The sequence below is a fragment of the Anser anser genome (assembly GCF_964211835.1).
Source record: "Anser anser genome assembly, chromosome: 1".
Taxonomy (NCBI): Eukaryota; Metazoa; Chordata; class Aves; order Anseriformes; family Anatidae; genus Anser; species Anser anser.
This window is the reverse complement of record NC_139720.1, coordinates 187,717,138-187,732,162: the sequence shown is the minus strand read 5'-3', so window position 1 is coordinate 187,732,162 and position 15,025 is coordinate 187,717,138. Positions and strand designations below refer to the sequence as shown.

Below are 15,025 nucleotides of genomic sequence, written 5' to 3'. Positions count from 1 at the left end.
AACAAAAAAACCATATTTCACTTCACTTATTCCCCAAGCGTCTTTGCCACCTGAGTTTTTTTGAATATATGCAATGGCTGATGTTCCCAATACAATTTTGTTCATAAACAAAACATGAGAATTTATTTCATAAGAATTGTTTAGCTAAATTGCTCAATAGCTCTATGAAAAGGTAATAAATTTCTCTTTCTGGGAATCACTGGCCAATTTAGAAGTTGACAAAGAAGGTTCTTTGTTTGTCTATTTTCATAGTAAAGACTTCATAAACCTTGTGACTTGTAATCTGCACAAGTTCTTTAAAATTCCCAAAGATATAAATGGAGAGTGAAAACAAAATATATATTGATGTTTTTAATTATTCATATTTTTAACGAAGAAGGAAGTGTCGTATTCTGGAATTCTGAAGACTGTTACCTACAGAAGCAATTATTTTTGTGAATTACCATCATATATGTTTTTATTTAAGGAGCATTACTGTATGGCTGTTGACTGAAGGTTGTAATGTTGGCACATTTCAATGTCAACTTCATGGTGAATTATTGAAGCATAATAGTTATTTTTATTATATCTATAGTTCAGGGTGAATTAAAGATGCTGGGTGGTATTTGTAACCTCAGAGTGTGTGTCATAAGAATGACTGTCCGATCTGTAAAGGCAGGGTATTTACAAATATCATGAATGTGTATAGACATGAATGCAATCTTAAGAACGACTTCCAGTCAGACAGTACATGCTGTGCACACCAGTTTTGTCCTCCTGTGGTTTGTACTTTTTTGATAATTTTATTTTCTTTTTGTCTTCACAAGAGATATGTACGTTTGAGGGGAAACATACTATACTATAATAATGTAATTAATCTTCTTCTTTTTTATGTAACCGTATTCCAGCAACTTACTATCTCTGAAACACACTAATTATGGAATAAGCAGTGTCATAATCATTGGCAATACTGTATTTTTATCTTGGTTTGAAACTTTATTTATTTATTTATTTATTTATTTATTTATTTTACTTTGTAATGGAAAACTGCTGGAAAAAAAATATCCTGAATTTTCCTATATTTTCAGTAGAAGGAATCACAATTCTGCCTGATTTAGTGTTGGTGTGTGTACATACTTTCATTGTATTTCTATATCTTAGCTGCACTGCAGAAAAACTGATGTCTTCTAGGCAGGGCATGGAATAGAGGAGATGTAGGAATGGGCTGAAGTATCCTTTATATTTGCCTTTGTATCTAGGGGAGTTGAAAATAGGCAAGAATGGAGAGAAATTTTGTATGGCAATGCACAGAATTTTGCAAGTTTAATGTGAGCCCTGCACCAATCCGATGCATTTTAGTTACTGGTAAGTTTGTTAAATTCTGTTTGAAAAATTTTACATCTCAGAAGACAGTCTTCTAACCAATATTATTTCCCATGTGTCAACAGTAACTTTTTGAAAGGCATAATTTTGACAACTTGGTTCTGCTGATAAAGATTTTTATATTTAAAATCTTAATTTATTTTCAGTTTCCAAGATGATGATATAAATTGACTATCATTAGAAATATGTTAAAACTTCTGGATACAAAACAAATTAGACAGGCAGACTAAATTGCTAGAATGCAATGTTGAGGAGAAAACATTCATTATGTGATTAAGCATTTATTGCTACATATATATATATTTATATAAAATACATATACTTACATGTTTGCTTGAGGTCAGTCTGAACATGTAGAGAAGGAGAAGTTTTGAAGACATTGGGGAAAGCATTGAGAATTGTTAACTGTTGGGCTTTTGCAGGCAGATTGAATGCTCTCTAGTATAAAGTGTAGATAACATAACATTTAAAAAATATTGTTTCATTCAGCAGCTGTTATTTAGTACAGTTTAACTCCCTTTTTCCTCCTCAAAAAAAAAAAAAAAAAGTTTCACCCAAAACAAGTGTAAGCAATATTTCTGGAAAAAGAAAAAACAAATCAGACTAAGCATGTAATCTGTTTTCTGCCTGTCTCTTTGATCATATTCTTCAGGTAGTACTAGCTTTGGTACTGTGTGTGCAATTATAATTTAAAAACCCTTCCATTTTGATCTTACATTCCTTGTATCTGTTAAAATTGTAAAGATATTTTTAATTACTTCATTTCATGTATAATGATGTGGACAAACTGCCAGCTGTATTTAATTATGGTGCTAATTTTCATCTATACTCTATTCACCTCAAACTTCATTGTGCCTCTATGCACATATCAGGTTGTTCACCTTAACTGCTTCTTTTTCTGATACATGACATTTTTTATGCACTTGAAGATGTAATAATGCATTCACATGTGCTATCCCAAGATTTGAGTTAGTATATACTACGATTCTATTATTTATGGTGGTGATCTTGGATAACGTGGAAGGACGAAGAATGTAGGTAGAGTTACTGCTTGCAGTCCTGAGCCAACTCTTTGCAGAGCTGGCTTGTGGTGTCTTTGCATGTCTGGTTTCATAGATGTTCAAAGCTATTTTGGCCTTAGAAAAAGGCGTAGTACGTTCACAAATGTATTGTCTGAATTAATACATTTCCCTGAAAGTAGGAACATTGGCATCACTTTGCAGTGACAGCTACGTTAGCTCTGTACAGAGCTAATGTGGACAGGCAGGATTAATCAGTTCAGTCATATCCCACATAAAAATGGCTAAAATCTTCAAAATGATATTTAGGCTCTATCTGCATCTGAATTAAAAACTATGTTGATTGACTCCTACTTGCATAGAACCAGCTAGTGTTTTTTTGTCTCTGTGGCATGGTTAAAGCAGGCCGCTGACTGTTTCACAGTTGACTGATGTATTTTATGCATAATTAAAAAGAAGGAAAGACAGAAAACCTATTTTGTTAAGGTGTCTTAGAATTTGTGTTCGGAGTCCTATCAGAATTTATAACCGTTGCGTAAAAATCGTGTTAATATGAGATAAGAATAATTCCACCCCGTGAGTTTACATTTAAGTTGATAGGATGGGCAAATAAATTGCAATACAGGCTTCTGGAACATCACTCACAGAAATGACATTCCAGACATAAGTCTAGTGGTGTTCACATACTATAAAAAACTTTAAAATCCTTTTTAAGAATAATTTTTGATTTTCAATATAAAATTAATATTATTTGTTATTGTAATTTAGGTCTTAATCCCACAAATGTATGCTGTTTCTTAACTTTCTACATTTTTGTCCTTCTAAGACTAAAAGTTACTCATAAAATAGGATAGTATGGAATTTTATTGGATCTCGGAATTTTCTTTGATCTGTTCAACTTCTGAGTTTTCTAAGTATATATCTTCAAGCCTTTACATGAGCTACTTATGTCTTGTCATGTAGTAAAAATGATGAGTGTCTCATTTTAAATGACAAATACAATAGGAATTTTCTGTCATGGTAAGAAAAAATTGATGCATATAACCTGTTTTGAAATTGATGTGACAGTTTGACAGACTGTTTTGATAAACGCTTTTGAGTATTGTAAATGGATGTTATCTGTGTTCTCTTACTGCTGACACTTTGTGGAGAATTCTATATGTGTTTTTAGACTGATTATTGTGACCAGTCAGCAATGAAACAAGACAAGGCATTGTTTCATGTTCACAGTATGTACTTGGCCTACACTGTGTACTTTTCACATGCCAGCCTTTCTCACCAAATAGAATACATCTTGTTCTCAGCACACTAATTGTGTTTTGGTGCTGACATGGATTAACCAATCTTAACATTTATTTCAATGTAAAAGATTGTATTTGGAGAGCAAGAGAACTTCTTGCTAACTACATACCCTATGTAAAATTGAAATTTATAAAATATAGGTTGGTTATTTTCTTTAATTCACTTTTTCATAGTTGGAAATGCTGCAGTTTTCACCCTTGCCTGTGGCCAGCACCTGTGTGTGAGAGCCTTCTTGATTGCAGATACTTGTTTTAAGAGTTAGGAATTATTATAAATATTTTATTCTTAGAAAAGGGAAAATTCCTTTTTTTACATTTTTAACTCAGCATAGTGCATTCCATCACCTACATTTTTAAGCTATTTCAAAATAATTTAAAATATTTTCTTTCTGTCATAACAGTTTTTTGTTTCTCCTTTTCCTCTGGGTTTTCAGCAACAGATGAGTATATTTTTGTTTCCTTCTCACTACACAAGAACCAATCGTGATTTCTTTCTCCCACGGTGAATTGATCTGCCATATATTCCCTCTGTTTGTTGGTTTTCATAACATTGTTTCACCTTCTCAATGAGTCTGTCCCCTGAAGTCTTTAATATCTCTCCAGTTTCTAAACTGAACACTTTTTTTTTCTTTCTCCCCCCTGCCCCCAACCTTCTCATCTGGTGCTTTCTGAACACCTCATGGATATTGAGCACATCTGAGCACATCTGGGAATCTGGGATGGGCTGCTGGGTGATTTCCTTGCTGCTCTGAGTGCATTCCTAAGAGAATTAAAAGTGATTCTCAGCCTTTATTTGGTCAGGCCTAGATACAATTTTAATGTTTAGTCCTGAGAAAGTATGATGGAAGCTCTCCACCCTGATGTTACACTGTGGTTTGTGCTGGGCATTGCTGCCCACATGCATGTTCAGCCATTTGAGTCCTCATTTCCATGGTAGTAGTGTCTATAGGGACTGAAAGTGTGGAATGAGTTATACCTAGTGGATGCATATTTTGCTATTTAGCATAATCTGGATGGTCGGATGGTTGACACAGCCTTTGGCCTGCATCATTCTAGCATCGTAAGCTGGATCCCACTCTTCATCTCCTGCCTCTGCCAACTACAAGACCTCTGGTTAGAACTGCAAGTTGCAGGACTAGATACTTAAAAACTTGGGATAATCCTGATCACATCAGGAAAGCTAAAACAAATATTTTTCCACTTCTATTTGAATAATAACTCCCACTCCTACCATTGTAATATGTGAACAACCACGGGAGAAATTTGTCAACAGGAAATGTAAGATTTATATTCTTTCAAGGAATTGTTCACCACTTTAAGCCTGTTTGTGTTCGTTTAATACCTGGTTAATATTGGGAATGTAACATACTGATTCTTCTGTATTTGTAACTTGAAAAATGCTTGTTCTTTACATGCAGCGCTACCCTATTGGCTTTCTTGGTTGAGCTTCTTAAGAGTTCAGTAGCCATGCAAGAACAAATGCTTGGTGGAAAAGGATTTCTAGTCATTGGCTACCTCCTCGAAAAGGTATGTGTTTTTGATTGTTTTGTTCTTTGTTCTTAGTATTTCTACCGTCATTCTTGTATTTCAAATCATTCAGATGAAAAGGCTGGTAGAATAAAACATATCTGTGGTTTTAGACATTTTTATTTGTAATACTTCTAAGTTGTCTACAGGAGTGGTTTTTTTGTTTGTTTGTTTGTTTTTTTATCTTCCTTGTCTCTTATCTCCCAATATTCAAAGAAGCAATTTTCTGGAGTTGATCCTGTTTATCTAATTTATGCTTTTACTTTAGAGCTGTTTGTGAATCACTTAAATGTATTTTGTTTTGTGTTTCTCCACTTTCTGTCCCCTAAAATCTCTTTTAGCCAAGTTATATAGTTCCCAGTTTGCACAAGCATATCACAGACATGCAATAATTTAGGTTTACATTTCTTTTTTGTGTGTGTTAATAAAAAATAAGTTAGTCCTCTGTGGCTTAGTTCTGAAATTGTTGATGTAGTTGATCTGGGTTTTGAAGGAAAAAGCTGTAAAATAATTTTGTTTATGAAAAAACAGTTGCAAGTGGCATTTCCTTTACTTATTTGTTTTTAGACATGTTAAGCAGTTATCACAAGGCTGAGGTTCAGTTCAGATGCTTGCCTGACAGATGTTATCTGCTCCCTGGCCCAAAAACCTTATGAGATCCAGTTACTCTAATTATGCACAGCTGACAGTAGTTTGTTTTAATATTATTAAAATAGTGATACCCTTACAGTTGAATCTTATGGCTGTGACATTCTCGAGTGGCTGCTATCAGATGTGATCAGTATAATAACAATCATCTGAGGAGTTACCTTTATAGTTTTGTGTTCTCCAATGATTAAATTATGATAATCATGCATTTAAAAATGTATTGAATTTTAAAGAAGAGTATTAAAGAATATTAATATTAATATTAATATTAAAGAAGAGTATTAAAGAAGAGTATTAAGAGTATTTAAAGAAGAGTATGTTTTCCATACTAAATAAGTGTGATTTAAACAAAGGATTATTCTAAGATTTTTATTATTTATTTATTTATTTATTTTTGCTGTGGTAGGTTTTCTTGTGATTTATAGTCAGAATGAATTTAAAAAGCTCTTAGCTCCAGTTCTATATGTTATGTGCAGGCAGGCCAGTGAGTCCGCATGGAGTCCTTTGCTCTTGAATAGAGCACTGTGGTTCACACACACTGAATACACTGTACATTTATATGTACAAAGAAATGTACATTGTACATTTGTTGTTTGTTTGTTTGCTTGTTTTTTAATGCTATATTCTCCTTGGTTGAAGTTCTTTAAAAAGATTTATTTTTTCATTATATGCTTATGTTCAGTTGGCACATGTCAGGAAAAAATCCTTTTGTTTCCCAGTCAGGCTCTATTTTATTATTTGTAAATTATCTGTTGTTCATTTTCTGACATAAACATCAAAATAACCTGTTTGTTCTTATTAGCTGAAGACTGTTTATTGTGATTTGTGATGTACAAGCCAAAGGAAACTCAATATCCAGGCTGAACTTGTATTACTGACAAATGGACTTCACATCTAAAAATAACAAATCTGCATGTTCCCAGACTGTATTTATAGCATTAAAAGTAATTGGAACATTTTGTAGGGAAGGCAAATGGGAGGATTTTTAGTGATTTTTTCCTATTGGTTCCTTTTGTTTACTTGGTATATAAAGAAGTTTGTCAAAGACCACTTGCCATGTTGCTACTTAGGAGCAGGTCTTAGCAGTAATTTCATAACATATGCTATGAAGTTGAACAGCTCTCTCAAAATTTGAGGAAATTTTGAAACCAAATCCTTAATTACTTATGTTTAACAAAGCAAGTTTCCCAGTAATATGTATTTACATGTTGATAAACCCAATTTCAGTAAGACACACAAACTAACTGAAGGAGAGCTAAGGACTTCAGATGGAAGTTCTCAAGGCACTATGTCATAGGATATAGAATGCTGACTGGCTTGTATTAAAACAACCAAAAAAGGAAAAAATAAAAAAGATTTACACTGAGTTGATTAATATTTTGAACTCATAAAATGTAGTCCTTAGAATGATCATAAATATTATTATGAAGTATAAGTTGTTGATATCCTTTCATATCCAATGAAATAAAAACATATGAGGTTGCATATATTTAGTAAAGATGAGCCTGGTGAAAATATCGTTTAATATTTCTGCTGTATTTTAATGAAGAAGTTAAAAAAAAATCCCTTTTTATGTTATTTTTCCCCAGTCATCTAGAGTTCACATAACCAGAGCAGTTCTGGAACAATTTTTATCATTTGCAAAATATTTGGATGGATTGTCTCATGGAGCACCTCTGCTGAAGCAATTATGTGATCACATCCTTTTTAATCCTGCTATCTGGATACATACCCCTGCAAAGGTAATTGTACATTTGAAAGATGTTATGACTCTTATACAGTGAAGTGAAATAGTAGTGTTCTTATATGCCATGGTACTTATATATATATATATGTATATATATATTAAATTTAAAAACATGGTAATAGCAAAAACTTTTTAGATCATGAAGTCTATCCCCTGCTTAACTATAATCTCCAGTGAGTCTTATGCATTTGTAAAAGTAGTTATATTCTTGCCTAAGATTCTGGCTAATTCTATCAAAATACTGTTTCTGGAAACCCAGTCCCTTCTTAAGTGGTTGCATTGTTTTCCTAGTGATAAAGCATAAGTGTATTTATTTTTATTTGTAAGCAAAAAGTAAGCTATCTTTTATTACACATTCACATACATTTTCCTTTTGATTTAAATTATGTATTTGTTTTCATAAAACTATAAAAAGAGATGTCATTTATCTCTGATTATAGTGAAAAAAATATTTCCCTAAAAAATCACAGTTCAGAAATGTGGACGAAAGTGAAAAGTGGCATGGTCCTAAAATCTAAAAACATATACTTTTGGTATAAAAACACAAAATATAATACAAACCAGCACATTTATTTTTGCATTAATCATAATCATAGACAATTTAGGTTGGAAGGAGTTTCTGGAGGTCATTCCAGACGACGATCCAGTCCCTGCAGTCTGTAAAGCTTTTTGTAATTTTTTATATTTTTTCATATCATATCCAAAGTAAGTCCTAACAACTCTTCAAATTAAAGCTGTTAATATTTAACTTACACCTATGCGAATAATTATTTCATTTCTTAGGTACAGCTGTCTTTGTATACCTACTTGTCAGCTGAATTCATTGGAACTGCTACAATCTATAACACTATACGCAGAGTAGGAACAGTACTGCAGTTAATGCACACACTGAAATACTACTACTGGGTGGTTAATCCTGCTGATAGCAGTGGCATTACTCCTAAAGGGTTAGGTAAGTACAGTGCATAAGAAATATATTATAAACACTTCCTGTATAGCAAGATTTGTGATGTAAATTTGTCAAAGCTCCTTGGATTTATAGAGAAAGGAGGTAAGTAATCAACAATAATCAGTACCAGTCTTCAACAATACAATGACTGTGCAAGTATTTTTAGTAAAACTCTGACAAGCAAGTTACTCACACCGTTCTTTATGTTTGTGTCAGTGTTATGTGGGGCTACTTTAAAAACATAGAAAAATCGCTGATTCTTCTTCTTCTGTACCAAAGAAGAAATTTTGTGTATCTCATATACCAAACAAAGTTTTGTGGGGTTTGAATATCATAATGATTGATTTGTAGGGTTAAGTGACATTGAAAACAGAGTGGAAGCCTCTGGTTCTTACTACTGAGATTTCTAAAGCTGTATTTCCAGTTCGATAATATTGTCCTTACAAAATAGAGATTGATTTAACTTTGTTTATAGTCAGGTGCTTCGTCTAGCTCAGGAAACATTAAACAATAGCAACAACAAAATACGATAATACATGAAGGCTAAATGCTGTATGTAACAGATGTGTATTAACCAGAGCATCAAATCATTGTAATCCTATACACTCCAGCTGTAATGTCATTACATTTAGCAGACTACTTGTGTAAAGAAGGGAGGATTTGGCAGAAAGTCTCTTAAAAAATAATTGATATTAGAACGTTATTAATTATCTTTATTCTGTTACTACATTACTGTCATGCTAAAATTGAACAACTGAAAGATGCAGTAGTGCTGTCAAATATGCAAATGTTTAAGAATCTGAATACAGATAAGTTATTGGCTAATTCTTCTATTATCGGAGCTATGTGCATAGCTGTATGTAATTATTTTGTGAATAAATAAAAATTGAAGGAACATTTCTTATATATACTCACAGGCAGTGGAATTATAACTTGTTGAGGCCCACAGGAATAGCTGTCTGTGAGGATGCTTAATCTAGGATAAGAATTGTTCCTACCATTTTTATTATTAACAAGAAAAAAAAAATGGAGCTGGGACCTCATTCACAGTTATCTCACAGTATAATGTTAGACTAACTATATTCTTCATAGAATAATTAAAATTGCTTTAAAAATAACTAACAAAAGCACAATGTGCTTCTGTTCTCTATTCATTTGAATGAAAAATTTGTAATATCAGATTATGAAAATTAACTGCAGCTGTTCCTTAATTAGCTTGGATTTTTTTTTTTTTTTGAATGATAAAAAAGTATTTTCCACTGATACTGACTCTGGATTCCCTCTGCCCAAATGGAATTAAGCCGCATTCATCTTTGGTACCTACAAAGTAGGTGTTTCAATTTGAGCTAGATGTCTGCCGATAATAGACAATGGAATACAGGATGGATTCAGCTGCCAGCATTTGGCTTTCAAGCATTATTTTAATCTCTATGGGGCATCCTACTTCCCTTTCAGGGTCTGCTGCAGAAGGATGCAGGTGTCCTGTGTTTCACTGCTAGCAATGTGTAGATATCTTAGATACCTTATGGTGTGTCAAATTGCACTGGAAAGTATGTTTAGGAAACTGAATCCTGGCCTGAGTCAATAGAGACAGAGAGCTATTTGGTTTGAAAGGTATTTACTCTCTAGACTCCATTGGTTATATTGACTAGCCCTCCATTGACTTCAGTGGAAGGTTAGAAGCCCGTCTTATGTGTAGCCAAGTACACTGTAGATGTCTACAAGTAGGGTTAGCTGAATCTTGCTATAGGGCTGACTCTATCCAGCCTCATGCTTTCGATGTCCTGATGAAGATTGCACTGCAGTGCTGCTTAGGTACAGTTTTACCTCCAGGCAGGTTAACCAGAAATGAGCTCAGAGAGGAATTAGGAAGTTAGATGCGCAGCTGATGAGTTTATAAGTACACTGTTATTTGTGACTGTTGAATGACCAGCTACTGGGAGGTAAAGTTTCCAGATGTCAGCTACATTTACATCTAGATAGAGATCTGGAAAATTGCTCAACTAGTTTGAGATCGCAAGTTGGATAATATTGTCTACTTATTGCTTTAATTCTTTTGTTCGTTTGCTTGTTTTGTTTTGTTTTAATTAAAGAGTTCCTGTAGTTCTGTGTCATGATACTAGTACCTAACAACACTTTGGGAACGTATTGCGTGTTACAGACTTCCCTATGCCTAGGCTTGCTCTTTTGTGGAAACTGTGTGACATTTCTTTCTGCAGGAGGTATGGCTTGCTTTTTTCTTGCCCAGATCTGCCTCTCTGCAGTTAGCTGTATCTTTTGAGTATTCATATATGTAAGACCACCTGAGTAGCTACAAAAAATATATAATGTATTCATCAAAATCTGAGCAGAAGGCATGGGGTACACAAGGACACAAAATTAAGAATGAAAAATGAATCAGTTACTCTGAATTAGCATACATATGGCTCTTTTACTTCCCTATCTTTTCTCTAATTCTTATGTATTTTAAGGGTGTAGTACCTTCTCTTCTCATTTGTGTCAATTCCAAACTAGGCACATGTGTTTCTGTAAGAATACAACTAGATAGCTCTCTGAAATGTAGTCGGATAGTGCAGATTACTGTTTGTTTGGTGTAGTGGTACGACAACAAAAATCACGATTACTAAGGCCTGTGTAGTGTAGTTGGGAAGGCATTTTATATATGGTGAGTCCATGTACCTTTTCAAAATACGTATTGTTATCCACTAGATCAGAATTTCCTCCTTTTGTCAGATAGATTTCCAGATAAACCTACCTTTCTTCAAGGCTAATTTCAACTTCTTCTTTGTTCCTCCCTGTTGCTTAGACTGCAGAAAGTCCTATGTATTTGATACAGCTGTATTGTGTAGCATTTCCTATCTAAAAATGACTTTCATTGTATTGAGTTGAACATGTTGGCTTGCCAGGGAAGAAGATCAGTGACATAGCACTGTATCAGCAAATCAACAGTAAGATTTTTTTTGCTATTATGTTACAGGTTGCTTCTGCTTCTGACTAGTACAGGGGTAATAATTATGATGACTTGCAATCAAATAACTGTGGAAATAAATTAATTTCTGAGGTGATTGGTTGCTAAATTTCATTTCATATTAACTTAATTTCATATTGTTTTATGGAACACACATTAATTATTTTCATTGATTGATAAAATTCCCCCAAACTTTTCAAAATGTTTGATTGACTGGATATTACATTACTTCATTACTTTTCTTCCCCAGACATCCTTTTTTTTTTTTTTTTTTTTTTTTTTTTAAACATTAAGTGCAATCTGCCAATGTGATGTGGAAATCTGGTTGATTCAGGCTCATAATCTTAGAATACTACAAATAGAAAAAGGTGTAGATAATACTGCCTTATGCTTTTTTCTTTACACTTCTGTTTTCAGCAATTCATAACTTCACCAGTCCTAATAAATCAGAGAAATTAACTGTTCCAGGATGTTGTTTTTGTGTTGATTTTATTAAACAGCATGCAGCCACTACTGCCACATATTATCTGCAAGTTTACCATTTGTTAAAAAATAAAATAGTGTGTAAAGAGAAGTTTGTAAAAGCAAGAAACTTATGCTTGTAAAATACAATGATGTGAATGTTAGACTTGCTGCCTCAAAAGTGTCATTTGATATTTCAGAATGAAAGAATGAGACCTGTTAAGTGGTCGTTTTACTGTAAGAAACAGAAAAATATCACAATATGAGAAAATCATAGAATTGCAGAATGGTTTGGGTTGGAAAGGACCTTAAAGATCATCTAGTTCTAACCCCCCTAGTGGACACCTTCCACTAGACCAAGTTACTCAAAGCCCCATCCAACTTGGCCTTGAATGCTTTCAGGGATGGGTCATCCACAGCTTCTCTGGGCAACCTGTTGCTGTGCCTCACCACCCTCTGATTTAAAAATTTATTCTGAATAGCTAATCCAAATCTACTCTCTTTTAGTTTAAAGCCATTACCCTTTGTCATATCACATCACTCCCTGAAAAAGTGTCTCTCCCCACCTTTCTTTTAGGCCTTTAAGGCCTGGAAGTCCACTATAAGGTCATAGAATCATAGAATCATTAAAGTTGGAAAAGACCTCCAAGACCATCTGATCCAACCATCCCCCTACCACCAATATTACCCACTAAGCCACATCCCTAAGCACCACATCCAACCTTTCCTTAAACATCCCCAGGAACGGTGACTCCACCACTTCCCTGAGCAACCTGTTCCAATGCCTGACTACTCTTTCTGAGAAGAAATTTCCCCTAATTTCCAACCTGAACCTCCCCTGGCGCAACTTGTGGTCATTCCCTCTAGTCCTATCACTAGTTATCTGTGAGAAGAGGCTGACCCCCAGCCCTCCACCACTTCCGTTCAGGTAGTTGTAGAGAGCAATAAGGTCTCCCCTTCTCTTCTCTAAGCTAAGTTACTCCAACTTTCTCAGCCTCTCTTCATAGGAGAGATGTTCCAGCCCTCCGATCATCCTTGTGGCCCTCCTCCAGACTCACTCTAACAGGTCTGTGTCTCTCTTATGTTGGGAGACCCAGAGCTGAATGCAGTATTTCAGGTGGTGTCTCAGAATAGCAGAGTAGAGGAGGGGGAGAATCACCTCCCTCAGCCTGCTCGCCACATTTCTTTTTGATGCAGCCCAGGATAAGATTGGCTTTCTGGGCTGCAAGTGCACATTTCTGGCTCATGGGGAGTTTTTCATTCACCAGTACCCTCAAGTTCTCCTCAGGGCTACTTTCAATGTATTCTCTACCCAGCCTGTATTCATGTTTGGGATTGCCTGAACCAAGTGCAGGACCATGAATGTAGCCTTGTTGAACTGCATGTTGTTCACATGGGTCCACCTTCTGAGCCTGTCCAGGTCCCTCTAGATGGCAACCCTTCCTTCCAGCGCATCAGAATGAAATATGGTATCTCCTTATCAGAGACAACTGAAACTCTAAGCTAACTTGGCATAAGACCTTTCAAATCTGAAAGAAACTTTAATATAGATCTTGCCAATATCAGAAATTTGACCATGTTATACTCTTTTCAGATGATTTGCTGTCATATTAAAAGTAAGCTTATTCATGCAGACATTTTAATAGTATAATGCTTTCTTCTTGTATACATTTGTCATTTTTTTACACAGCAATATTACAGTATCACAGTATCACAGATTTCTAGGTTGGAAGAGACCTCAAGATCATCGAGTCCAACCTCCGACCTAACACTAAGTACTCCACTAAACCATATCACTAAGCTCTACATCTAAACGTCTTTTAAAGACCTCCAGGGATGGTGACTCCACCACCTCCCTGGGCAGCCCGTTCCAATGCTTAATAACCCTTTCGGTAAAGAAGTACTTCCTAACATCCAACCTAAAACTCCCCTGTCGCAACTTTCGCCCATTCCCCCTCGTCCTGTCACCAGGCACGTAGGAGAACAGACCAACCCCCACCTCTTTACAGCCTCCTTTAAGGTAACTGTAGAGAGCGATAAGGTCGCCCCTGAGCCTCCTCTTCTCCAGGCTGAACAAGCCCAGCTCCCTCAGCCACTCCTCGTAAGACTTGTTCTCCAGACCCCTCACCAGCTTGGTCGCCCTTCTCTGGACTCGCTCGAGCACGTCCATGTCCTTCCTGTAGCGAGGGGCCCAAAACTGAACACAGTACTCGAGGTGCGGCCTCACCAGAGCCGAGTACAGGGGCACAATCACTTCCCTTGAAACACATTTTAATATTAGCAGTTTGATTTACTATTACTTGCAGACATTCTTCTGCCTTGAAGTTTTATTGCTTTCTTCTGTCTTAATAAAGCACAAAGTTGGGTGTGTTTTCTGTACTGACTGAGTTTAGTATACCCTCTTATTTGACTAACATTTTTTCTCAAAAAAAAAAGTGAAAGTTCACCTCCTGATTCTTCTGCAATTCAGCTTATAAAACAAGACATGCAAACATTTTGAATTACTTAAAAAACTCAAATGCTTGTTTCAGATTTGGTTTTCTATCTTCTCTTTCATTATTGCTTTTGTATTTCAAACTAGTATTTCTTTCTTTATTCACTATGGTAAATTTATGTTGTTTTGTTTCCTTCTCATGTATTAGAGACACTATTTCAAAATGTATAGATACTTGATACATATTTTTTCATATAATTTTGCTTGATAGTTTTACATTTCAGATGCACATGTACATAAAGGAAGTAAGTTTTCCACTTAATACTATGGAATTGAGTTTCTTATTTTATTGTTGTGTTTTGTTTGATCATTTGTTTTTGATTCAATTGCCAGTTATAAATAGGTGACAGGAAAAAAAATGACTTGTTTTTGAAGACCACATTGAATGGAAACCTGTGAAATAATCCTGACATCAGGAAATACAGCAAAAGTGAAACCAATTTCCACAGGAAACAATATCATTTTATTTTTTTTTAATAAATCTGTCTGGTATTACTTCTTCAACTAGTAATGAAGTCAAAAAGTCCGATGAAATAACAAATTACAGT

General features: G+C 34.8%; 1 protein-coding gene across 11 annotated transcripts in view; it reads left to right on the top strand.

Moving 5' to 3' along the window:
• Positions 1 to 15,025, top strand: part of NBEA (neurobeachin) — a 520,716-nt gene that overhangs the window by 138,260 nt on the left and 367,431 nt on the right. For all 11 annotated transcript variants that reach the window (XM_083801108.1, XM_083801105.1, XM_083801107.1 and 8 more), the window contains 3 exons: positions 5,101 to 5,209; positions 7,447 to 7,599; positions 8,388 to 8,556. In XM_083801108.1, coding sequence (XP_083657234.1) covers positions 5,101 to 5,209; positions 7,447 to 7,599; positions 8,388 to 8,556 — 431 coding nt within the window. The remainder of the gene's footprint in view (positions 1 to 5,100; positions 5,210 to 7,446; positions 7,600 to 8,387; positions 8,557 to 15,025) is intronic.